This window comes from Labeo rohita, chromosome 5 (assembly GCF_022985175.1).
Source record: "Labeo rohita strain BAU-BD-2019 chromosome 5, IGBB_LRoh.1.0, whole genome shotgun sequence".
NCBI lineage: Eukaryota > Metazoa > Chordata > Actinopteri > Cypriniformes > Cyprinidae > Labeo > Labeo rohita.
The window spans coordinates 1,461,966-1,489,576 of record NC_066873.1 but is presented as its reverse complement, the minus strand read 5'-3'; the positions used below and the strand labels follow the sequence as shown (position 1 = coordinate 1,489,576).

Below are 27,611 nucleotides of genomic sequence, written 5' to 3'. Positions count from 1 at the left end.
AAAATATAAATATCAATTTATATCAATTTTAATGTATTATACGTACATACAGATATGTAGTATACAGCACACCTCCGAGATGTGTGTTAAAGGGATAGTTCACCCAGAAAGTCACAATTTCAAATTTTTAAAGATTTTTTTAATCTCATTTTTGATCTCATAATTAAAAATTTTAAAGTTGTAATCTTGACTTTATTATTAATAATTTCAACTTCAGAATTTCCATGATATACTCTTATAATTTTTTATTTTCTCTCAATTGATGACTTGAGTCATTATTTTAACTTGTAATTGACTTTTAAAGTCATAATTGAAACGTTTTATCTCATAATTATGACTATTATTTATAATTTTGACTACTAGTTATAATTTCGACCTTATCTCATAATTTCGACTTTATTCATAATTTTGACATTTTAATCTCATAATTACGACTTTTAAAGTCAATTTAGACTGTTTCATAATTTTGACTTTTAAAATAATTCCAACTTTATCTAAATTTTTTGATGACTTAAGTCATTATTTTGATTTATCTAATAATTATGACTTAATTGTTCATAATTTTGACGTTTAATCTCATAATTATTTTTAAAGTCATAATTTCGATTTTTTTTTAATCTTGTAATTACAAGTTTTAAAGTCATAATTTAGATTTAATTCATAATTTCGATTTTTTTAAATCTCGTAATTTTAAAGTCACAATTTCTACTTTATTATGCATAATTTCGACTGTATCTCATAATTATGAGTTTTTAAAGTCATAATTTCGATTTATGATTCAGTATGTGATAATGTCGACTTCTTAAGAGATGATTTTTTTTTTTTTCCTTTTCTTACGTGCTGGAATGGGTTTCCATAACTTTACGAAAGTGTTTCCAAGCCACATTAGTTGTAATATCGGTAAACAAAGTGTTTGAGCGCAGAGCAGTGTTTTGACTGACTTGCACAGTTGTTGGCCGCATAGTGTTTCCAGCGCTGATGTGTTATTGGTGTTTGTCAGTGTTAGTGGGCGTGTTCTCGGGACAGCCAATCGCGGGCGCTTCTGTCATCGCGACGCAACGACCGTCTTGAGTTCACCGAATCCCTTCAAGTTACAAGCGATAGCATGGCGGCTAACGCTGGGGGCGTGCGGGAACGTCTGGACTTTTAAACAACTTATGAAACGAGGTCACTAAATGCAGTAGTAATGGACGAAGGACGTGTCATAAAGTGAAGTATCAGCACCGCAACAAGTCCAGCGAAAGTGGAAGCGCGCGCTTTTAACATGGCTACCCGAGAGACGAGGCAGTACCGACGGGCCACGATGATGATCAAGCAGGAGCAGGACGACGACTCTGACGCAGAGGAGCCCACTATGTCGTTCAAGAAATCAGACGGACGCGAGTCGCAGATCATCCACAGCGGTCATTTCATGGTGTCTTCTCCTCACACCGATCACCCGCCGAAGAAAGGTTACGACTTCGACACTGTAAATAAACAAACCTGCCAGACGTACCACTTCGGGAAGACTAGCACGTCGCATCTCTCCATTGATGCTTCCCTGACGAAGCTCTTCGAGTGCATGACGCTCGCCTACAGGTGGGTTGGTTAGTAAACAAAAGCTCGATTTACGACCTCTTTGAACTCCGGCTGAACTTGGACCACAGTAAACATTATTCCATCATTACACAACCGTTCCCGTAAAGACATTAGCGCGCTGCTAGTTCCAGAGGAACCAGTACGGTCGGCAGTTAATTTCCCCAGTCATGAGACCAAAACATTCATTTGTGGGGAAGTTGTTGCTGATGCCTAATTCGTTTTAGCAAGCTGTTTGACAGCCGACACTTGGTGGTTTGTTTTTGCGAGTCACAGAAACAGCTGTATGAACCTGTCTCGGGTTGTACACCTTTAGTTAAGTTTAAACGCACTGTCACTAGCGTTAGTCGGGATATTTCGTTTTAAAAAGGGAACCTCTCTGATCCACCAATGTTTTTACATTATTAGACAACTGTTTTGTCAAGAAGTGTAAAACATTTCCCCTTCCAGTCTTAAAATCTTAAAACACGGACACTTGAAATATTAGTCGCGTACTTGGAAGTAAAGGTGAAGAGTGACTACAGAAAAAAGGACCATAAGTAGGTGACGTTAATTAATTTTTACATCAAAAAAAGTAGAATAAGGGGTTGCTGTTACTTTTTATGTAATTGCATTAAATGTGGTATAGACTATAGAACACTTCTATATAAAACAATAGTGTATTTAACATCAAAATTTACCATCTCAAGTTCAAATTTATGATTTTTTTAACGGTCATTTCAAGAGTATTTTACCCAATTTTAGGTTATTTATTTGAAAGGACAAAAAGCAGAATTAATTAATTTCAAATAATTAAAAGCAGTTTCATGTCTATCCTTGTATTGCTTAGCTGGTCGAGGTTGATATGGGATTTACAAAGTAATAAGTAATGTAATTCTTTTTAAAGAGAGAGTAATTAGTACAGTAATCTAATTAATTACACTGTGGAAGAAATGCCTTGTAGTTGTACAACTTTCAGAAAGTACAGTCGTTTAAAAAAAAAAAAAAATATATATATATTTTTTAAGTTGTGTTGTGAATGAGGTATTTCACGTACAGATGTTTGCATACAGTCCACAAGACCAATTTTTAAAAATTATTTATTTATTTATTTATTTTTTGTAAAAGTGATGAACGTTTTTGATGCTACAAGGTGTGTAAATTCTGATCGCAACTGTAAAAACGTGGCTTGTTTAGAGTTCACTTAAATAGTCCTGTGGCATGACTAAAGTACAAATGTACTTTCATATATTTCGCTTTCAATGAAGTAGAGAATATAAAGTGTAGAAAGTAGACTGATAATTTCTAAATAGACTGATAATTTGGACTGATAATTTAAAATAAATTTAGGCTTGGGTTCACAGACAGGGCTTGGATTAAGCCATAGTTCAATTAGGACATTTAAGCAATTTTTGTAAATGTCCCTTAGGGGAAAAAAAAAATATTACTGGTGTGCATCTTGAGACAAAACAAAGGCACTGATATATTTTAAGATTAGTCAGTGCAAGGTTCTTTCAGTTGAAACAGCTCAGATTTACATTTTAGTCTTGGACTAGACATAGGCCTTGTCTGTGAAACCAGTGGACAGTGTTCAAGTTTAGTGCTTGCCCAGAATATATATTTGTCTATTTTTAGATTCCTTTTTTTGATACTAGTTTGCACAGTTGTCCTGAGTGTGCCTTTTTGTTATTTGTGTTAACATTTGTGTATGTGGTTGTTTTATTTCCAAGCATGTTTGTGTTAATCCAACAACAGACTCTTGTTTTTGTTAAATTATGCATTCGCTGGCATCTGTTCACATCAAAAAAGATCACACTTACATTGCCTAACTATAATAAAAAGACCAAAATTCTGTGGTCATCTCTTTTTGTTTAGATTTCTGTCTTCATGTTAGAGTTGCACAATTCAGACCCAAATTTCACAATTTTCTTCCGTTTTGTGGAAAGTGCATGACCCTACTTAGTCACTGCTTTGATTAGATCTTGCTCTTGCGTAGTTTTGCCTGAATCAAGTTGTGAAGCTAGTTGCATGGACTGCTACTTCATTTTTTCCTTGTTTTGTTGTATAGCAACATAGGACATATTTGTCAATTGTTTCCTTTCTAATTGTAATTAATTATTATAAATAATGATAATAAGTTTGATTTTAAAGTACATGGTTAAATTATTCAAATGTATTTAGCCAAATAGTACACATTTATTAACATTCCAGAGTGAAACATGTTGCCTGTAGAGTGATATTTCAAAGTAAGAGTTAAGTGGTTAATTGCAGCTTTTTGTATGTTAATCACCACCTCAAATGTCATGATCTGATAGCCCTAAAATTTGTACCGCAGGTCCACCTGTGTCTTGTGATTCAAGAAAGTTAAACACATTTATTTTGTCTCCATAAGTGGAAGGTTGGTGTCACCAAAATGGAAGAACTTCAAAGGCCTCAAGCTGCTGTGGAGAGACAAGATTCGCCTCAACAACGCTATATGGAGAGCCTGGTATATGCAGTGTAAGTCAATCATTAAACATACGTACTGCTCAGAAACGGTAAAACGTGAGATTGTTGATTTCCATCTGCAATGCCTTTTTTCTGCAGATGTAGAGAAGAGACAGAACCCTGTTTGCCATTTTGTCACTCCATTAGATGGAAATATGGACTCAGGAGTGCATCGACCAACGGAGGTGAGGCTGTTCGCTGTTTGACTGTACTAATATTTTTCTGTTTTCATCTTCAGATCTGAAGGTATAAAAAACTTGCTTTCCATTTTTTTTCCCTGAAAAAAGTTCATTTCTTGGGTTTGATCGCTTTGATCTTTTGGTACCGTGTTTTTTGTTGTCTAGGCAATAGCAACAGAAGGAAAGTACTGGAAAAGGAGAATTGAAATCGTCATCAGAGAATATCATAAATGGAGAACATATTTCAAGAAAAGAGTGAGTTTATTTCCCCCTAAATTACACTTTAACAGTACTGTCTAACCACTGTGTGGCTGTCTTATTTAAAGTATTGTCACTAATTGTAACAGTTCAGATGAATATTTATAGTTTCTTATAAATGTTATTATACTTACATGTTTATTATAATGTACACATGTTATAGTTACAGAAGCACAAGGATGAAGACCTGTCCAGCCTTCTCAAGGTGATTTTAAATTTTCTTTACTATAGTTGGTAGCTTACCGTTTAGCGTCTAAGTGAAGTGTGTATATGCATTTACTGCAGTTGTCTTGTTTTGTTACACTAACTTTGTTGTTTGTTTGCAATTTGAAACTTATTCTTATAAAAGATCAGTAAGAGAGTAAATGTGACGGCGTAACAGTAGAAAGTAAAACAAATGTAAAAATTGTGAATGATGTTAGTAATGTGTTACAATTACGGGTGTGAGATATTGACAAAAAATTATGATTCAATATTTATAGGGATTTTTTCGGAAGCAATAATTAAACAATACTTTGCTGAGTGTGATACCTTTGCTGTTTTAAGTCCCTGTTTTATTGAGTCATATATGAAAACAAACCCATTTGGCTTTCATAACTTGAATTATAGCATTTAAATAGGTTTCACTGCACATTTTTCATCACATATCACACACTTTTGTACTTTAAAGACATGTTTTCGTGACGTACTGGATAGTATCAGCTTGTATATCAGTAAAACAACAATCACAGACGGTAAATATCGCACACCCTAATTACACTATATATTGTATGTTCTTAGTACAAAGCCACTAAACGGACAGTGTGATCGAAAAAATATGAAATTGTTTCTCAGTGCTTTTTGCTCATTCCTTGCATTCACTTGCATTCAAATTATTGCATTACCCCAAGAAATGTAGTGTTTGCTCACAAAACATTTACATTATCTTGTTTCCCCAAGAAATGTTGCGTTTGATCTGAAAACATTCATGTTCACTTGCAAAAGTATTGTGTCCCCCCCAAGAAACTTTGGGTTTGCTTGCAAAACCACTGAAATGTATCTGCCACCCACCTCACAAAAGTTTTGCAAATGAATTCAGAGTTTCTCGGGGGAAACACAAAAGCACTGCAGTGTAATTCTTCCTCCCATCTCATTTTTTTTTTAGCCATCACCATGTCCCTTTAGGTGCTCTGTAAGTTTAGTATAATAATTGCACAATAGTTGTTGAGCAGGTGCCATGTTTAAAAGTTCCATCGTTCAGTTTCTTTTGAGGTTGTGCTCAAGTAGGGTGACGTTGAGGAACATTGCGACGGCTTTGGAAAAAGTGAATTTTGAGTCCTTGTTGGGTGTCTTGGTCAATCTTGAAGTGTTTTTGGTCCTAGCATCTTGGCAATGGAAACACTGGCAGGAAAAAGAGAACAGAGAGTCAACAGGGATATAGTTTCCTCTAAGTTTAGTGCACTGATCATCAAGAAGCTCTGAGAGGATCTCACACTTACTGGTTTACAACAGGGCAGATCATTTAAATACTGAAGGTCAGAGTGGAGCGCAGCAGGACTGTAGCTGTATTTACATATAGAGTGGAGATGTATATTGTATGGGAGAAGGCAAAGTTGTTAAAGAGGTTTGAAGGAGGAGCTGTGGTTTCAGCTCTCAGCCAGAGACAGATGACCAGAATGGAGCCTGTTTTATTTACAGCCAAATGGCACTTCCAAAATCTGTTTAAGCCTGTAGTGAATGACAAGAATGCGTTGAAGGTGTTTGTCAAGAGCTGGAAGAGGATATTAGACGTGGGATTGTCCAGATCTACCCACACAGATACTTAAAGCTTAGGTTTTAGGTTTATATTTTGAAAATGAGTATACACTGCCTGTGGTTTAAATGCTGCTTCTCACACACTCCCATCTCTGCAAGTGCTGTGATTTGGGAACGCAATGTGCACTATTCTCACTTTATTTACATTGACATTTGCGTAATTTCCAACATTTTTGTGAATAGAAGATTATAGCATGCCTGCCAAAAAAGCTTAAGGGTTTAAAGCTCGAGGGTTTTACGAAGAATGTAAAACGTAAATATTTGTGTTGTGACTTCTAGTGTTAGTTGGTTCTTGTTCAAATTTAATGCAAAGGTGAACAGCCTTAAAAAGTAACTTTTTACATCAGGATTATTGAAATCTGTTGTTTGTTGTGTCTGGATGTCTCAGCAGTAAAAATGAGACATTTTCATATGTAATAATGTTATATGGCAGTGCAAGACAAAATATTCAGTATAATTTTTTGGTCAAGTCATGCAACCCTGTCATTTTTAAATACATATACATGTTTACATGCATGTCGTGTGACTAATAATCAACATCAGAGAACCACAAATGTGTCCTTAAATTCTCTAAACAAAAATCTTACTTGAAATCTTAGCTGACAAAAAAACTTTGGAAACTTAGCCTTTAGATCAAAAGGTTTTTTAAAGGGAAATTCACCCCAAAAACTTCACCCTCTGGCCATCCAAGATGTAGGTGACTTTTTTTTTTTATTCAGTAGAAAAGTAAAGAAGATTTTTACTTTGGTGATTCATGAAATGGAAATCAGTGGCTACCTATTTTAAGAATTAAAAAAAAAAGCATATCAAAATGCACAAAATACATTTCTGTGACTCCTGATGATATATTGGGAATGTTTTACATGTCTAAAGCGTATAAAGTAAACTGACCTTTTTTAAATAAACAACGAGAAACCATAAATTTTATTTGGCTCCTTCATTCATTAACTGTAAGGCTAACACAGTACGTCCCCTATGAACAGCATATGTGAATGTTATGTAGACCTATTGTTTAAATCAAATTTATGCTTTAAAAGTAGAGTAATCATAGCAGTTTTCATCCATATGTACGTTTAAACGCATGCGTTTAGCATCAAATGACTTTGACAGTAATCTACAAAAATGACATCCTATTCCTATTTTGACATCAAAAGGCACAAAAATGTTTTTTCTTTTCTCTTATTCCATGGTTTTTATCCGTTTACCTCCTCTTGTTACCAGTGTTTTTTTGCAACCACTATGCGCGCAACTGTGACGTCTACTCCAGATTGCATTTTGTGAATTACCAAGGGCCACAGTTTCAGCTAAAAATCTTCTTTACAGTTTTACTGCATAAAAAGTCATCTACATCTTGGTTGGCCTGAGAGTGAGTGAATTAACAGCTAATTTTCGTTTTTGTCTAATCCGTGTCCCTTTAAGATCACGAGGAATGTAAATTCAGTGAATTGTGTCCTGGTAGTGCATATGCTAATGCATATGCTTGATGCTTGCGTTTTCTCTGCATGAACCTTGAGTGTGTCTGTTGACCTGGCCTGCTTGTTGCATTTTGACCTCCCAAAGGGTGCGGAGGAACAGTTTTCACTCTTTGGGGAAGTGTGTCCAGACACCTGCCGTGTCTTCTACCAGGATGAGGATGTCAGCGTGGGGGGCCGTCGTAGGTCCCGCAGGAGTCGTGATTCGCCCATTCCGATGGAGATGGATTCGCTCTTCGACATGGACGTGCTCATGTCTGAATTCTCAGACACGCTCTTTTCCACGCTGGCCTCTCATCAGCCTGTCGCGTGGCCCAATCCGAGGGAGATCGGTGAGAAATGACAGTCGAGTCGGCCGTGTTAACACGTTTATTCTAGAGAGAGATGAACTGACTGTAAGCGCCGCTGTCCTCTCAGCCCACGCAGGTAATGCAGATATGATCCAGCCAGGCCTCATCCCGCTGCAGCCCAATCTGGACTTCATGGACACTTTTGAGCCTCTGCAAGGTACAAGCACAGATACTCTTGCTGACTGGCAGATTAAGGATTGGCTTGTTGAACAAATGAGCTGTTCGGTTACACCTTTGATTAGGGAACACTATTCACTATTAACTAGTTGCTTATTAGCTTGCATATTATGTTTATTAGCACTTATTAATGCCTTCGAGAGCACATATTAATGCCTTATTCTGCATGATCATGTTGTAGATCACTTAATCCAACCCATACCTAACAACTGCCTTACTAACTAATAATAATCAGGAAACTAGAAGTTCATTGAGGGAAAACTCTTAGTTAATGGTGAATATGTGTTCCCTAATCTAAAGTGTTACAGTACTAGTAGTTGTTTTGTCCAGTTACAGTAACGGCTAAAAGTTCATTAAGAATTTTTGTAATGTTTTTAAAAGAAGCATTGATACATGAAGACAAAGCTGAATTTCTCAGCATCATTACCCTTCAGAAATCATTCTAATATGATGATTTACTGCTCAAGAAACACATCTGATTATCAACGAACATTTTTTTGCTGCTTTTCATGGAAACCATGATGCAATACCATTCAGAACGCTGGTGTAAGTATTGAAAACAAAATGCTTTTATTCAGCGAAAATGCATTAAATTGATCAAAAGTGACAGTAAAGACATTTATAATCTCACACAGTGTTTGTTTCAAATAAATGCTTTTTTTTTTTACTTTAAGAATCATGAAAAACATCTATCCTGGTTATAAAAAAATTAAGCCGAAAAACAACATTTGTTGTTTGAACATTAGTAATAAGAAGAACCATTATTAATAATTAAGCATCGATAATAATTGAGCAGCTAATCAGCATAGTATAATGATTTCTGAAGGATCCTGTAACACTGAAGACTGAAGTAACGATGCTGAAAATTCAGCTTTGATCACAGCAATAAATTACATTTTAAAATGGAAAAAAACACACTTTTCAAATTGTAATAATATTTCACAGTATTTTTAATAATTTTTAGACTTTTGACCAGTAGTGTATGTGCTTACCTTACATCTGAATCACTCTTTTAGCTGTTAGTTTTGAATGAATGAATCAAATCGTTTTTGGCAGCAAATTAACTGAATCTGACAGAGCAGTTCTAAAGTTAACCCACTGGATCAAACAGTTTGTTTTATGTTTTCTATTTTTTTATTTTATTTTATTTTTTTGTAACTAGATTTGTTTCACACCCTGCGTCAGCCAGCCTTCCCCTCCACCTCCCCTACCACCCCAGCAGTCACTCCCTTAACCAGCAGCAGCTCCCAAACACAGGTAACAATCCTGACCCATTCACTATTTTGTAGGGCTGCAGTTCTTCCTGTTTTGTAGGCACTTTCTGTCCTCCACCACAAATGCACAGTTGCTTCATGATAATTATAAAACTCTACAACGTAATTGTAACCCATTAGAATGATTACAGATTGTTAAGCAAAACTGCATCTAGGAAATGACGTGATAGTTGGTCATGAGTTGTTCAAAACATTTGTTGATCCTTAAGAAAGCAACACGATACATTTAAAGGAGAAGTCCACTTCCACAACAACAATTTACAAATTATTTACTCACCCCAAGATGTTCATGTCTTTCTCCCTTCAGTCGTGAAGAAATTATGGTTTTTGAGTTAAACATTTCAGGATTTTTCTCCATATAATGGACTGATATGGTGCCCCGAGTTTGAACTTCCAAAATGCAGCTTGAATGCAGCTTCAAAGGCTCTAAACGATCCCAGCCGAGGAAGAAGGGTCTTATCTAGAGAAACGAAAAATAAAAATTTGTATACTTTTTAAGCACAAAAGCTGGTGTAGCACAGGCTCTGGGATGCGCGTCCAAGATGCTACGAATTAGTAATGGGTCATTCTTGAACGCTTCTTTCATTTTGAACAAATCTTTAATGTGACTCGGGAAGAACAAGTCGACTGATTCGTTCAGTCGCGCATGCGCAACATCCTATTAGGTTCTGTTCTGGAATTAATTCACCGGTTTCGAGTCTTCGGGTTTTTCGAGTGGTTCGTTCATCTTATGGGGCTGTCACGTGATGAACGAACGACTCAAACCCGAAAAACTTGTCAGATAAGAGGTGAGGTGAGCTAATCATAGACTAAAGACCCAGGTAAACAATAAATGAATCTTTTCTGTTTCTTACAGCATTATAGTTTTGTCTTGTTTGTAGTGTGATCAACGTTTGTGTAAGCAGTAGATGTGTTAGGGAAGTAACACATAACATTTTAATTATATTTTTGCTAAAGTGAACAAAATGACTCGTTCATTTTGCTGAACGAGACTCAAAGGTCAGAGTCGGTAAAATGATCCGAACTTCCCATCACTACTACGAATCATGTCCAAGTTCATCGTCTGTGTACTGAGTATGGCGAAAAACTCCATCTTATTTTCTCCTATAACTTGAGAGGAGGACATCGTTGTAGCTTTTTGTTTGTAATCAGCGTTTGACTTACTTGCCCTTTCTTAGTCTTTGCGCATTCGCTTTGTAAACGTGACGCTACGTAGTTCCGCGTGACCGTTCGATGTGATTTAATAGTACGTAGTGTCATGAACACACATCCCAGAACCTGTGCTACATCAGCTTTTGTGCTTAAAAAAAAAAATTATTTTCAGAAAAAAAAAAAAAAAAAAGACAGATCGTTTTGCTAGATATGACCCTTCTTCCTCTGCTGGGATCGTTTAGAGCCTTTGAAGCTGCGTTTTGGAAGTTAAAAATCAGGGCACCATATCAGTCCATTATATGGAGAAAAATCTTGAAATGTTTTCCTCAAAAACCATGATTTCTTCACGACTGAAGAAAGAAAGACATGAACATCTTGGATGACAAGGGGGCGATGACATTATTTGTGAATTGTTGTTCTGGAAGTGGACTTCTCCTTTAAGGGCCAGCTGGCAGTTTAACAGCTTAGGAGAAGAGAAGATTCATGAGTAACTATCAGAGAAATGAAGCCGTTAACCATTCAGGTAACAACAGCACACCGTATTAAGAATGTTAAGAAGAGAATATAGACTTTGTAACATTTTTGCAAACTGAGTAGTTATTTTGTCTTTAGTTAAAGTAGCTTAATAAAAAAATATTTTATGATCTGTCTGGTTTTATTCAAATTGTTAACATTTTACAGATTCTGCAAGGTACATGTAAACGTATCACCACAACTTTACTAAAACATTTGAATTTTAAACATTTAATTAAATTGTAATAATTTGGAGGACATTTGCATATCAAATGTGATACAGTAAGCTTTCTAGTGTTAAGATATAATGTGTTGTATGTCTTCTACACAGTTCCAATAATAACAAAATATTGCAAATATTAAAGGGGAAGTCCACTTCTATAACAACAATTGACAGATAATGTTCTCGCCCCCTTGTCATCCAAGCTGTTCGTGTCTTTCTTTCTTCAATCGTAAAGAAATTGTTTTTTAAAGAAAACATTTCAGGAATGTTCTCCATATAGTGGACATCTATGGTGCCCTTAGTTTGAACTTCCAAAATGCAGTTTAAATGCGGCTTCAAAGGACTCCGAACAATCTCAGCCGAGAAAAAAGGGTCTTATCTAGTGAAACAATTTGTTGTTTTTTTTTGTTTTTTTTGTAATTAAATTTATATACTTTTTAACCTCAAATGCTCGTTTTGTCTAGCTGTGTGTGTACTCTGTGTAATCCGGGTCAATTCAGTTAGGGTACGTCTAAAAACTCCCGTCTCATTTTCTCCTCCAATTTCAAAATCGTCCTGCATTACTGTTTTACCTTTTTTGTGAAGGGCGTTTGAACTTCTTTCACTTTGTAAACACTGGGTTGGTACTTCGGCAGTGATATAGGACGATCCTGAAGTTGAGGGAGAACATGAGATGGGAGTTTTTCGACATACGCTAACTGACATGAACCGGAAAAATCAGAGTTCACACAGAGCTAAACAAGATTTGTGGATAAAAAGTATATAAATTGTTTTTTTTTGTTAGAAAATATCCATTTTGCTAGATAAGACCCTTCTTCCTTGGCCTGGATTGTTTAGAATCATTTGAAGCTGCATTTTTCGAAGTTAAAAATCAGGGCACCATATCAGTCCATTATATGGAGAAAAATCCTGAAATTTTTTTCTCAAGAAACGTAATTTCTTTACGACCGAAGAAAGAAAGACATGAACATCTTTGATGACAAGGGGGATGGGGAATTTATCTGTAAATTTTTGTTCTGGAAGTAAACTTCCCCTTTAACCATATGGTCTATCACTACTTGTGCAATGTAGTATTTGTTATTCTCAGACAATGATATGCTCACTAGAAAGGCAGGAAAGAGCCTGTTGTCTCTCTGCTGATATGTGTGTCTGCTGTTTGTTAGGCTCCCCTGCTGTCGTCCATGCCGCTCTCCACAGAGCTTTCCTCTCTGCCGCTGGACTACCGTCTCATCCCCTCCGCTCCTTTGCCCAGCCACCTCTCAGTCGCCAGTCAGGACAATGGTACCTCCGTCGGTCCGTCCTACCAACAAACTTACATGCCTCTATTCCCAGAGCAGGTGACCCCATCCGTCCCCCCTCTCCTGCCACCGCCGGCTCCTCCTCTCCCGGCAGCCCCACAGCCTCTCCAGTGCGGAGGCGTTTCCACCGTCACTACAGTCCCCCAGCCCGTCCCGAACATCCCGCCTCCATCCGTAATCACGCACACTGCCCCCTCCACTGTAACTCCCACTGATGCGGCCACTACCTTCAGTCACAGATCAAGCTTTGAGCTGCCCGCTGCTCCGTCTCCACAGCCTGCGGCCTCCGCCTCACTCAGCTCACAGCCGGTCAACTTCGCCTTGCCCAAATCCATTCTGCCTCCTGTCTCTAGCAAAAAGACCAGACACACACAGAGACCGATTGTCCCGGCCAACCCGCTGCCGTCTCCACAGCTCATACTCACAGGTTTGTGCCTCTCCTCAAAGCAGGTTTTCAGGAAAAAAAAACAAAAGTAATTGTAAAATAATTGATGAACTATTTTAACCTGTTTGGTAAAAAAGTTCATCTAATAGTGGATCTTTGACAACTAGAATGAATCATCCAGAAAACTGGTCAATAGAGTTGTCAGTGCTGAAATGTGTTCTCATCATATACATGTCCCATCATAACCATTCCCAGGTCCCACCAGTGCTGTCATTGTCACTCCGTCCCCTCTCAACTCTGATGTTGTCCCCACCACCGGTATGGTCATTGCCTCCTCCAGTATTTCTTGTGTAAGCCTTTCATCCTTCATGTCCTCTCCTGTTCACAACAGGTCGTCTGTATAACAGGGTTGTGCACCGTTCAGAATTGAGTTGAGCGAATTTAACTCAAAGTATGCTGAATTGTAATCCAAATTAAACTTTAGAAAATAGAAATTAAATATAATGGATGTTAGTAATTTTATAAATGTTTCTTTGTTAAAAAAACATTATTTATAATAAATAATAGGCTGTAAAGGTACACAGTACACAAGTTAATTTAAAAACTGCATTATGTGCTATTTACAGGTTTTCACACAAGTTTTTTTTTTTTTTTTATGAAAGTGTTAATTATTACGTTTAAAAATAAATAGTAATTAAATTTAAGTTTGGGCTCTGTTAACTGTAACTGTATAGTAATGTAAAAGAGCTCCCTATAGTTTAAAGCATAAGCTGAGGTATATTTTTAGCTCCAAGAAAATTTTAATTATAACTAAATTTATTTAAAGAAAAAGAACTTGTTCAGTAAATCACTGTTTAATTTAAAAAAAAAAAAAAAAAATGTTTAGTTTTCCCCCCTCTGTACCGTAATCGTACCGAACCGTGATGCTCGTGTACCGTTACACCCTTAATATATAGCTATTAAGCTATTATTGTTATTATTAATGTTAATAAAAAAAAAAAATCATACACTATTGTTCAAAAATGTGGGCTCTGTAAGGATTTTTAAAAATGTTTTTATCTTTTATGCTCACAAAGGCTGAATTTATTAGACCAAAAATACAATAGAAACTGTAATTTTGTGAAATATTATTAGAATTTAAAATAGCTGTTTTCTATGTGAATATCTGTTAAAATGTAATTTATTGCTGTGATCAAAGCTGAATTTTCAGCATCATTACTCCAGTCTTCAGTGTCACATGATCCTTCAGAAATCATTCTAATATGCTGATTTCATTTCATGTTAAGTTGAAAACAATTGTGCTGCACAATATTTTTGTGGAAATCATGATACATTTATTTCTGCATTTGTTTCAAATCAAAAGAACATTTGTTTAGAAACATTGTGAATGCTTAATCAATTTTTTAAAAATCAGTTTAATGCATTTTTGCAAAAAAAAAAAAAGTTTTATTTTCTTTAAAAAAAAGTCTTACTGATCACTAAATATTTTTATAATTTATTATTAATTTACTATTCTTACATTTCATTAATTCGTTCATTTTATGAATCATTATGGGAGTTTACTGCAGTTTCCAAAATTATCCCAAAGTGTTTTTGACTTTTAGTTGATGTCTCGAAGGCTTCAATGCTACCCAGAGTGATAATGCTTCTCACCTTAATACCATTTGTTTCTGATTAGCAATAATAAGTAAATCAAGGTGCATGGCTGTGATGTAAACTAAAGAACCAAGGACAGAGAAAGAAGAAAACTGCTTTTAAGAGCCTTTAAACGGAAAACCCATTTGCCATTTTTTTTTTTTTGTAGTGTGTATAAATGATTTATTTGAATTCCAATTCAGCATCTGTTCAGTTTTTGATTCATGAATTAAATAGGAGTCAATTCTTACATTTTGAATTCTGCTCAACCCTGGTAAATAATAATTCTCTGTACCCCTAGCAATACATAATTGCACTAAAAAAAAAATCATCCCACTGCCTTGCAGGGTTCTGCTGGTTTTCATATTCTCCCTCAGACGCAGAAGTCGCCGCAACTAATCGTACCCAAAGAGGAAACTGCCACAACTATATCCAACAACAAGACGGCAGTACAGTCAGCAAGTGCAGGTTAGATTCAGCCCGGTCACCTTCAGCGCATGCTACAACTGCTTTGTTTTTATTGTGTAGCACTGAATTTAGGATTTGTGACAGCTTTTTTCTAATTCTCTTCAGCGCATGACGGACGAATCTCAGGTCAAGGGTCGCCTTTGGGAGTAGAACGGGTACCGAGCCCTCAGTCGCCCCTCAACCCCTGCACAGGCATGGGCAAAAACGAGGCCAGTCAGGTATAGTCCATGATATATTACACTCTACTGTGGTTTTCCAAAAGGTTAATTTACATCTCGCAAAGCAAAGCGCAAATCTGAACATTTATTATAAATTATAGCACAAAATGATGTATTTTATGTTTGCTGCAGTTAATGGTCCATGATATTGAATTTTTAAAGGCTGATGGTGATTGCAGAGAGTACAGGATGGCTGATATAATACTAACATCAGTAGCGCTGTTGATTTAACACTTAAATTTAGTGCGATTAATGATGGAAAATATAACACTGTACGATGATTAACACAGGATGAGGACTACAGTTTACAGTTTAGCAGCTAAACTTTAGCTGTGGGCTTGATTTGCTTACATAAGTGTTAAACAAAACAATTTTATGTCATTATTTTAAGAACGGGTTGGAGCACTGTATTACTGCTTTATGTAAAGGTAGCACTCCCTAACCTGTGCAAGTACTCCTCTCTGTACCGATCACAACAGGCTTGGCGAGCTGACCAATCAGAGCAGAGTAGGCATCTAGAACTGCTTGGAATGAGCCATTTCGAAATCACTGAGAAATGGCTGTAATATTAAATGTATATTCTGAGAAAATGTGAATGTTTTCTGACCTTTTATTTATGTTTATGTTTTCTGCGTTTAAATCTGTTTAAGGGAGACTCCAACACAATATTAGGACACTTAAAAATACCATATGACCTGTTTTTTAAAGGCTAATGATGATTGCAGAGAGTGTGGGATGGCTGATATAATACTAATATCAGTAGGGCTGTTGATTTAAAGGTTAAATTTAGTGTGATTAATTATGAAAAAATACAACGCAAGATAATTAACGCAGAATGAGGACTGACTGAGAATGTAGTTATATGAGCCTAACATTTAAGATACGCCAGCAAAAATACCTCTTTTTTTATTTTTGTTAATGAATTAATATATATAGTGAGAGAGTGTTTGGAGTATCTGCATGATTGCAAATGCAGTATTGATTTCATACAATATATTTAATAAACAAGAAGTTAATATTAGAGTTGAGCCGGATACTCGGCTGAAACGAGTATCCGGCACGGATAAAGCACTTTTGCCGAGTACGAGTATCATACGAGTAATACGAGTCAATATCTGTGCTCGGATTGAATAAAAATTCTCATTGGGTAGTTTACTGTGTCTGCGTTCTGTGATAGGCTAGTCACAGCGCCCCTCCCCTACACACGTACAGATTTATTGTGTTGCTGTGTCCGGCTCTGCTCACACACACACAGAATAGTGATGGGAAGTTCGGATCATTTTACCGACTCGGTCCTTTGAGTCTCGTTCAGCAAAATGAACGAATCTTTTTTCAAGTCATTTCGTTTATTTTAGCAAAATATAATTAAAATGTTACGTTTTACCTCCCTAACACATCTACTGCTTACACAAACGTTGATCACACTACAAACAAGACAAAACTGTAATGCTATAAGAAACAGAAAAGATTTATTCATTGTTTACCTGGGTCTTTAGTCTATGATTCGCTCACCTCGCCTCTTATCTGACAAGTTTTCGGGTTTGAGTCGTTCGTTCATCATGTGACAGCCCCATAAGGTGAACGAACGACTCTAAAACAGGTGAACTAATTCCAGTACAGAACCTAATAGGATGTTGCGCATGCGCGACTAAACGAATCACTCCCTGAGGCGACTCGTTCGTCCCGAGTCACATTAAAGATTCGTTCAAAATGAACGAATCGTTCAAGAACGACCTGTTCTCTCCCTCAGTCACTCAGGTTTGCGGGGTTTTTTTCCGTTAACGTTTAGGGTTTCTTCAGCTTCAGGTTTGTTTTTTACTTTGGTTTGTTTGTAGTACTTACTTTTTAACCAGTAGAGTTTTGGTAAACGTGGGGTTTGTTCAGACGTGGTGCTTGGTAAAAGCGACTCGCGTCTCTGCCTGTTTTTTTTTCTTTTTTAAACCGTCAGCTGGCTCTGACCAGTTTTTTTTACTTCACGCACTGAGTGTCTGACACTTTCTTTCTGTATTTCATAAATAAATAAATAAATAAAAAAAGGAAGTAGTGGTATTACAAATTAATTAGTTACACACACACACTCACACACTCACACATACCTGGTGTGGAAATAAAAAAAATAAAAAAGAACCAAAAAAAAATAAATAAATAAATAAAAAATCACACTGCTCAAGGTTAAAAAAAGAAAGTTATGTTGAAATGAAAACTCTTGTTCATTACATTTTACTTCATAACTGCAACCGCATGTGTTGTATTCATTGTTGCAAAACTTGTTCTGTATATAGTTCGTTTGTTATCATGATCAAAACCACTGATCTGAAGCTCAATGCTGATGCTGTCATGTAAATAGTTTTCTAATCAGCAATAAATATAACAATTTCTGATCAACCCATATCAATTGCATGCTTAAAATAACATACCGGTTAAAGCCCCGCCCATTTCAAGACAACATGACCCACTTCCAGGTTAAATCCCACCCACTTCCGGGTTAGGCCCCGCCCACTCCGAGTACAGATACAGATACAGATAATTCATATGGTTAAGATACAGATACAGATAATGCTGTACTCGCTCATCCCTAGTTAATATTGTGTTAGTCTTCATATAGAGAATTGTCTGTTTTCACTTGGGTTTGCCAACAAAAATTGTCCCAAACGAAGCCACAGCAGAACTCTTCTAACTAGGTGCACAGTATTTTGCCAAAAATTGCAGATAACCAATACTGACACCAATATATTTTTGTTTGTTTAGAAATGACACCAAGTCTCTCCTGTGCAGAAATTAGTTGCAGATGAAAAGAACGATTGGATAGGGGATACGATTGGATCCCCTAAAGGGATTTCCTAATTCCTAAAGGTTAAAAAAACTGTTAATAATTGGTTACACAGAACTTTATTACATTAATTTAACACCATATACAACAGCCTACTTGCTGCACAGTCTGCAACTTTTGTTAGGGCGCCTTATTTTAACACCTTATTTTTAAGGTGTTAGGGCACCTTATTTGCACCTTTTGTTAGGGCACCTTATCACAGCAGCATGTTGGATGCTGTCCTCCTCTCCTACTCTTTCTTCAATGCCTAACAAATCTATTTCTTTCTCTCCCTGACCTTGTCTTTCTGCTTGAGCAGCACTAGTTGAAGCCTGAAAATATTGTAAACAATAACATAACTAATTACACTGGTCGGACTAAGCTCTGTTTCAGACTGATACCTCCGGTTCAGGATGGTCCTCATCCTCAACACGTGCCTTTTTCAGTCGCGGAAAATACTTTTCAATACTCATCTGGATTGAAGCAGCAAACATTCAGTGTAAGAGTAAAGAAACGACATAATTTATAATACGTTTATTTGATTCACAGCTGCTACATATAGTGTTTTGACCTCGACAACCCAACTAGGCTAGCCTACATTTTACCGCAAACTTGCGACTAGTTGACTTTCTAAAGAAGGCGCAATCGCGTTTGCTAAGGGTCGGGACTTACAGTAACATCAACACACTGAAACTATTGTTTTCAGAATATAAAATATTTTATAGCACTTTTTAATCTGTGATTATGTGTTAAAAGTGTTCACGAGATACCAACCTTTCGCCAGCCGTCTTCTCTCCACAGATGATCCAGACAGATGTGGTGTGCACGGAGGGGAGGGGCTGTGTGCGTGTGTGTGTGTGTGTGAGGGAGAGACGCGTGAGTGACAGAGAGATGAAGAGAGAGCAGGGAAAGGAAATGCACTTGAACGAATTCGCTGCGTATTTTAAATAGCGTACAAAAGAATAACGAAACGCAATACGTGACGGTCGGTATTGATTTTTTTTTTTTTTTTTTTTTTTTTTTTTTTTTTGGTCGGTGTTGAATCTGTGGCGGTTGGAATTTAATCTGTGGCGCACCGCCACAGATTCGTCTATGTGTGGGAAACACTGATGTCTGTTCAATGCTGTTCTCATTTAACACAATAATAACTTCTTTTGGGGGTAAATTCTCAGCTCAAATTGATGTACAATTCATTTGATTAATTGGCTCATCATACCACATGAGTGTACAGGAAACTGTTTCTATCGAATGAACCCTAATTTTCCTGAATATTTACTCGATTCACATTTGTTTGTTTGTTTTCGTCCACATTTGTTTGCTGTTTTGTTGTGGAACTGACATAAGGGGGAACTAACAACTGTCTTAACTGGCCAGCTGAGCAAGGTTATCACTCATTTTTAATGTTGAAATATCCAGATATCTGCTAATTTATCAGTCTGTCTCTATTTGTAATTTTGTTGTGTGATTTGACAGAGCCGCAGAGTGAATCACATATCTGCTGAGCAGAAGAGGCGATTCACCATAAACGCCTGCTTCAAGACGTTGTGCAATCTTGTGCCGACTCTCAGGTCTCAATCAAATGTAAATCTGCATTCGTCTTTACTTCAATTCTAAAATCACTTGATTGTTGACTCTCAAAATCACAACTCGATTCTCTGCGCAACAGTAATACGAGTTAAATGTTGAAAAGTAATTTTTTCGTCATCCATTCTTGGGCTTCCAGATTAGTAATGCTGCCACACTTCAGAAGACCGTTGACTACATCGGCAAACTGCAGCTAGAGAGACAACAGATGCAGGAAGAGACCAAGAGACTACGAGAGGAGATCGAGGAGCTGAATGCATCTATAAGGTATGTTTATTGCTAAACTGCTGCTGTTTCAGTGTACGGATGTATCGGTGATGGGAAGTTCAGTAAACGCAAACATGCAGTACTGTGCCAGAGTCTTAGGCCGTTAGTATATTCACCAGCTAAAACAAATGGTTTCTATCTATTGCTGTAATGTGTCAGTAGGAAATATCAGTTTACATTTGCAAACATTCATTTTGCCATGAATTGTAATAATCCAGTGAGAGTTTTGTCTGACAACAGCCAGTGCTCCACACGGAGATCTGATCTCACCATCATCATCATCATCCAGTAGGGATGTGACGAGATCAGATGTGTCTCGCGAGACAAGACAATATCCTCGCAAAACATTTTACATTAGAGCTAAACTATTAATCCTTAAAAAATTGAGGTGTCGATTCAAACACCCACGCGATCTTATTCCTGAGTGACAACGATTTAGCTATGACTATAAGGACTGGTTTACATGGCGAGTGTCAGTGGAGCGTGAGAAGCGGGTTTCGTCGCTGCCCGTGTTAATGAATCAGAGGGTCGGGGTAAATGTGAATGCAGAAAGAGCAGCACAAACAGTCTTTTCAACCACATTATAATCATTATTTCTGTGTTACAGACATTTAAACAATAGAAGTACTGGGATAAAAGTTTATAGTTCAGGTATAAACACTTGCTGTCTACAGTAGCGATCAAAACGAAAGTATCTTAACGCTTGTATGTATTGTAACGCTTATCCTCTTCTGCCAGGAGGTGGCGACAACTGCCCGCTTAAAAAAAAGTGTGTCATTGAATCATTCATTCAGGAGATTTCAATAGTCAAACAAGTCTTAATGAAGTGAGACACTGTCTCCTTCACTGAGTGTTTTTGTTGTTGTTGTTGTTTAACTGATTATATGTTTTTAAAAGACTTAAGCAATGAACAGTTTGTCAGAACCACTAGTAAATTAGTAAAATTGTTTAGATTCTAATCTTTTTTTCTCCAGAATCATGAGAGAATCGTGGTCCCCAATTTATTAAAAACAACTAGGATTCTCAATTTATCCAGAATCGTGAAGCTCTTGTTTAAATGTTGTTTATTACTGCATATTAGGGATGCACCGATACCACTTTTTCCAGTACTCGCCCGATACCGATACTTTTATTTTTGGTACTTGCCAATTCCGAGTACCGATATTTTAAAATTTAACAGTAGATTTGTAAAATATAGGGTACAGAAACTAAAATAATATGTATAATGTTGTTGGTCAACTTCATTTATCAAATAGATACAGTCAAACCAAAATGTATTTAGAACACATTATCATAAACTGTGTCCTGCACCCACTAGTAAAAAAACAAAACAAAAAATTATTAAAAGATGGTGTATATCTGCTGTCTGAATAATTTTTGGGTTGACTATATATCCCTTAGTTATTTTTATTTTTACACTTAATTATGCCCATTAAAATGTGTTTTGTTACTTTTCACTTTTTTTTTTTCTTGCATCTTAAATTTAAGATTTTCTTACATCTTAAATTTAATAGCATTAAACTGCTCCATTGCAGCGGCTCAGTACTGTAGTCACGCGAACCACTCATTATGAATCTCCTAACTCTGATATTTTCAGAAATATAAGTCAACGTTTTTTTCATCTGAAATATGCTGCTATTTGGGCTATAATCCAAAGCGACTCAAATAATGGAGAAACACTCGTGAAGCAAGCAAAACATGCGCAAGTACATACTGCCTATCGCATTTCACACAGGCTGCTATAGTTTCACTTTCGCCGGACAGTCGTGTCTGCTTAAGGTTGAAAAAAAAAAAAAAGATGTTTATAGCGAATGCCCCTATAATTTTTTGTTTTTTTTATATTTACGAATTTGTTTTAAGCTAAATATGCGAACATCAATGAAGATCATGCAACAGCGCGCGCTCTCTCTTTCTCTGTCTCGCGCACTCTCTCTCACTCCCTCTCTCTCTATACCGTTAAATAGCTTGTGCATTGATTTACTTCAATTGTTTTTGACATATCTCACCGAACTACAAACTTTCCAGTGATGTCAAGGCGGGATATTAACTCAACAAGCCCGCACATCTTGGCCGCCGCGTGCTCAATCCAATCTGCGTGCTTTGCCTGTCAGCTGACGCGCACCAGTTATACAAGATTAATACTGAATGTTTAACATTATATTACTTGCATACATATACTTTGTAGACATCCTTAATCTCTAATGACTCCATTCTGCTGTCTGTTGTTTTGTTGTCGGTGTTTCTTTGCCTTCATACGCACTTGTCACATGATGTGGTATCAGCATTTGGTATCGGGGCATTTTAACGAGTACGAGTACAGGAGCTCAGTATCGGCCCGATACCGATACCAGTATCGGAATCGGTGCATCCCTACTGCATATAATTCTTTAAAATGGAAGTTTATTTTCATAAAGTTCAAAATGCACCTTCATTTTTTTTGCATTTTGTCTTTTTCAGTTGAACAAAAGACTATTTTCCCTATATATTTCATCGCTGAGGATTTCTTAAGAAAAGTTTAAAAATCTCGTCTCGTCTCGTCTCGTTCTCGTGAACCCAGTCTCGTGTCTCGTCACACCCCTATCATCCAGTCTGTCTGAGATTACATGATGAAACAGAAAAAACTGGCAACGTCTCCAAGATGCTTGAAAAAATCCTCCTGCAAAGCTACCTGAAAAATTATGTGCAAGTGCACTTAGGGCAAAAGCTGCTTTAAACACAAAGAGTGCTCACTAGGGATGTCACAATACTCAATAAAATATCGAACCGTTCGGTACGACATCCACGGTTCAATACGTGCTTGTGAATTGCGTTTTTTCGGTTTTGCATTTAAATCATTTCTTTGTTTTATTTAAATTTGCTGTGTGTGCCCGTGATTTCTCGTGCTGACATGAGGAAACGCCTCCCCGTTTATATCTGAAAAAGCAACACACACAGAGCATCTTCCCTTCTAATGAAATGCAATGATATGCCTTTTAGCCTTTCTGTTGTCCAACAAAAGAGAACATTATAACTGATTTTTACTTCACAGCATCAGTCGAGTGTTTGAAATAACATCCTTTCCTGATGTGGTTCTTTTCATAGAATGAGGCAGACAGTATTTTCTGTACTGTATATTGATCAGCAATGGCTTACAAATATACTTAATCGTTATGAAAATACCTGAGATGGCTTGAAGAACACAGATAAACCATATATTATTGCAAACGAGTGTCCTGCATTTCATCGTTCAAATCGTTTAGCGTTATATCTTGTTTTTGTTCCGTTACGGCAATAGTGATGTGTTCATCCATATTAGAGATTTCCTGTCTGGAGCGTCATCAGTGTTTTCTCTTTGACGCATATGTGGATTTTCTGCACGAGGGCGCCCTCTGGCGTCCAGTGTGAGTGACAAGTGCCTAAAACTTTTAACAGCACTGTAGTTTTGCAAGAAGGTTTCTTGAAGCATCCTGAGACGTTGCCACAGTTGTTTTGGATTTGGTCTGTCTCAGTTCTGATTCTTCATGTAATCTGGGTTCTGGCTATTATCAGACAAAATTCTCACTGGATTATTACATTTAATGGCAATAGAATGATTGGAAATGTAGTCTGATATTTCCTACTGATACGATGACGTAAGACTTTCACACAGTACTGTGTATTTGCATGTAGGCCTGCTTTCAAACAGGTAACCTCTGTAAGTGTTAAAGATGTCCACTGTTTATTGCAGCTTATGTCAGGAACAGCTTCCTGATACAGGGGTTCCCGTCACACGCCATCGCTTCGACCACATGAGGGAGAAGTTTGACGACTATGTGAAGAACAGAACTCTTCAGAACTGGAAATTCTGGATTGTATCCTTTAGTCTGATTCAGTGAATTCAACGGAACAAACTAAATGTCTCTATAGATAACTCAGTCCAGCAGTCATCGGGTGCACGTCATTTTGTGCGCTGTTCATGATCTAAATTATTTCCTCATGAGGTACAAACAAGTTAGGAGGTACAAACTTTGACCTAAAAATACACACTAAATAAGTTTGGGTCATTTACGCCATAGATTCAGAAAAAAAAACACACCTCAACCATTTTCTCAGATTTGTAATGAGAGTCGTTGGCTCTGTGGATTAACATTTGAAAACACAGAGTAAGACGGCTATGAATGTTTTGCACTGTAATTTCAGTGTTGTTCTGTAAAATTAAAAGATTACCGTTGTTTTTGTAACAATACAATAGCTTTATAACTGTAGTTTTCTTTTATTGGTTTAATTTTTATATTTTAATAAAGTTCAAATTTGTATTAGTGTGTAATAAAGCTGAAGTTTTAAAAATATTCATATTTTTGTGAGGGGGCCAGCTGACAAGTGAGTGGTTAGGGCTGCTTCCCATGTGTTTTTTTTTTTTTGGTGCAAAAGCACATAGTGTCAGCTGCTTTCCTCTTCATTCTCCTGTTTATTAAATTGGACTCCTCCACAGGCGTATGATTTTCTTTAACGCTCCTCTTTCAGTTTAGCGTCATTATTCAACCTCTGTTTGAGTCTTTTAATGGCACAGTGTCTACCACCAACAACACAGAGCTGTGTGAAACCACCATGCAGTGGCTGGATCGCTACTGCGCCCTCCCAGTCCTGCGACCGAGTAAGTGGTTTCAGTTTCCTAAAATGTCAGCAACTGGAAACTGAGAAATCTCACTTGTCTTTGAACGGACAGCAGGGCTGAGCAATTAATGGCAATTTAATAAAAAATAAAATAAAATAAACATGCAATTTTTAAACCACATGAAGCTGCAATTTTATTTATTTGTATTTTAATTCAGATGTGTATCAGTGTACTAGATCTGTGCATTAGGTCTAAAAGTGATATTTAAATTAGTATTTTTTTAAAGATAATATTATGTCAGATATATTAGAATGTGGTCAAAGTTCAAAAATACTATAAAACAATGCTACCTTTGCCAAAATTTGAGGCATATATTTATTGTTAGAATTAAATTTGTCTTCTCATTTATAAAGACAGTTATTACAGTCATATTTAAGCAATGCAATTTTATTCTGAAATGTGTTCTTGTGCAGTGAAATACAATTTTGAACACACAATGTGTGAATAAGGAAAAACAATCATCAAAAATCAGTATTCATTGAAATTTCAATATGATAATTTTATCCATATTGCAGAGCTCTGCTGGACAGAAATATCAGTTTGTCACGACAAACGACAATGTATATGCAGTTGTTATAGGAAGCTGTGTGTTTCTAAACAGTTTTTTAACTGAAACTTGGAATGGTATTTTAATATATTTTTAGAAGTCTTGTAGAGCACTGTAATATGTATGTTACTGGTCTACAGTGGGGCAAAAAAGTATTTAGTCAGCCACCAATTGTGCAAGATGAGAGAGGCCTGTAATTTTCATCATAGGTATACCTCAACTATGAGAGACAAAATGAGAAAAAAAAAATCCAGAAAATCACATTGTCTGATTTTTAAAGAATTTATTTGCAAATTATGGTGGAAAATAAGTATTTGGTCAATAACAAAAGTTCATCTCAATACTTTGTTATATACCCTGGCAATGACAGAGGTCAAACGTTTTCTGTAAGTCTTCACAAGGTTTTCACACACTGTTGCTGGTATTTTGGCCCGTTCCTCCATGCAGATCTCCTCTAGAGCAGTGATGTTTTGGGGCTGTCGCTGGGCAACACGGACTTTCAACTCCCTCCAAAGATTTTCTATGGGGTTGAGATCTGGAGACTGGCTGGGCCAGTCCAGGACCTTGAAATGCTTCTTACGAAGCCACTCCTTCGTTACCCGGGCGGTGTGTTTGGGATCATTGTCATGCTGAAAGACCCAGCCACGTTTCATCTTCAGTGCCCTTGCTGATGGAAGGAGGTTTTCACTCAAAATCTGACGATACATGGCCCCATTCATTCTTTCCCTTACACGGGTCAGTCGTCCTGTTACTCATGGTAGCCTTTGTTACTTTGGTCCCAGCTCTCTGCAGGTCATTCACTAGGTCCCCCTGTGTGGTTCTGGGATTTTTGCCCACCGTTCTTGTGATCATTTAGACCCCACGGGGTGAGATCTTGCGTGGAGCACCAGATCGAGGGAGATTATCAGTGGTCTTGTATGTCTTCCATTTTCTAATAATTGCTCCCACAGTTGATTTCTTCACACCAAGCTGCTTACCTATTGCAGATTCAATCTTCCCAGCCTGGTGCAGGTCTACAATTTTGTTTCTGGTGTCCTTTGACAGCTCTCTGGTCTTGGCCATAGTGGAGTTTGGAGTGTGACTGTTTGAGGTTGTGGACAGGTGTCTTTTATACTGATAACGAGTTCAAACAGGTGCCATTAATACAGGTAACGAGTGGAGGACAGAAGAAGTTACAGGTCTGTGAGAGCCTGAAATCTTGCTTGTTTGTAGGTGACCAAATACTTATTTTCCACCATAATTTGCAAATAAATTCTTTAAAAATCAGACAATGTGAAAATTACAGGCCTCTCTCACCTTTTTAAGTGGACAATTGGTGGCTGACTAAATACTTTTTTGCCCCACTGTATATGGATGTTAAGTTTTTTTTAAAAATCAAAATAGCAAAATTTCTCAAATATATAATGTATGACATAAAGTCTAAATAATACAGTATTTAATAGTTTATATGTACAAATTGCCACTAAACATAACCTTTTTGCCAAAATGTTGGCAAACTTAACCATAAGGGGGAAACTGATCATGAAATGTGCAATAATACAAATATATTCATGTATTGGTGGTGTTTTGATGTGTGGTGTCTGTGTATTATGTTGACTGTTTTCTGTGTGTGTGTGTCCTCCAGTGGTCCTCAGGACGTTACGACAGCTCTGTACCAGCACCTCCATCTTGACCGATCCCTCACTTCTGCCTGAGGAAGCTAAAAAGGCTGCTCTCAACCCCAAAAAACATTCCTCAGGATCCTAGTTTTAACACTCTGAAATGTGATTTTAGTTTTTATTTTCCTGGGCATATCAGTCTTCAAGGAGCCTTGACAGCAACACTTTTTGCCTCCGGTGAAGTCTGCGATTTGTTGTTACTCATTGAACTCACTGGACTCCACTCAAGACTGGTGGAAATGCAGGAGAGCTGCTTGATTGACTGCTTTAAATCTGTTGATAGAAGTGTTGTGGGCATGAAATGGACATCTCTACGTACACGGTCAAACACCTTTTGTATGTTCTCCTTATGTACAGGAAGGATACTTCATTAGCATTTACCTAAATGGGACAGTTTTAAAAAAGAACAAGCCCCTTTTTTCACATTTGAAAATGGATTTATTTTAAAAAGACAAACCAAAGGCTCTCTCTCTCTCTCTCTCTCTCTCTCTCTCTCTCTCTCTCTCTCTCTCTCTCTCTCTCTCTCTCTCTCTCTCTCTCTCTCTCTCTCTCTCTCTCTCTCTCTCTCTCTCTCTCTCGTTTACATTCATACTTGTGTTTCTCAGACTTCGATGTTTAACTAGAGCTGTTGCCTTTAGACCTACAGATTTTTACCTCTCAGGGTTTTTTTTTTTTT

General features: G+C 37.0%; 1 protein-coding gene across 5 annotated transcripts; it reads left to right on the top strand.

Annotated features, from left to right (window-relative positions):
• Positions 1 to 1,058: 1,058 nt before the first annotated feature.
• mlxip (MLX interacting protein) lies at positions 1,059 to 27,611 on the top strand. Of its 5 annotated transcripts, none has more exons than XM_051109861.1 (18): positions 1,059 to 1,578; positions 3,947 to 4,053; positions 4,141 to 4,226; positions 4,386 to 4,475; positions 4,648 to 4,683; positions 7,899 to 8,076; positions 8,162 to 8,251; positions 9,434 to 9,528; positions 12,597 to 13,158; positions 13,372 to 13,466; positions 15,099 to 15,219; positions 15,325 to 15,437; positions 19,591 to 19,629; positions 19,720 to 19,827; positions 19,970 to 20,097; positions 23,804 to 23,927; positions 24,580 to 24,709; positions 26,902 to 27,611. In XM_051109861.1, the coding sequence occupies exons 1-18, from the start codon at positions 1,265 to 1,267 to the stop codon at positions 27,021 to 27,023; spliced, it is 2,538 nt and encodes an 845-aa protein (XP_050965818.1). In that variant the 5' UTR covers positions 1,059 to 1,264; the 3' UTR covers positions 27,024 to 27,611. The 5 variants fall into 5 exon arrangements, with proteins under 5 accessions (XP_050965818.1, XP_050965815.1, XP_050965817.1 ...); XM_051109858.1 differs by having other exon boundaries at positions 7,833 to 8,076; XM_051109860.1 differs by having other exon boundaries at positions 4,642 to 4,683.

Coding starts and splice junctions, on each gene's coding strand:
- mlxip (XM_051109856.1), top strand. CDS start 1,265: ATGGCTACCCGAGAGACGAGGCAGTACCGACGGGCCACGATGATGATC. Junction 13,159..13,371: donor TCCACAGCTCATACTCACAG/GTTTGTGCCTCT, acceptor AACCATTCCCAG/GTCCCACCAGTGCTGTCATT. Junction 15,438..19,590: donor GCAAAAACGAGGCCAGTCAG/GTATAGTCCATG, acceptor AACTGACATAAG/GGGGAACTAACAACTGTCTT.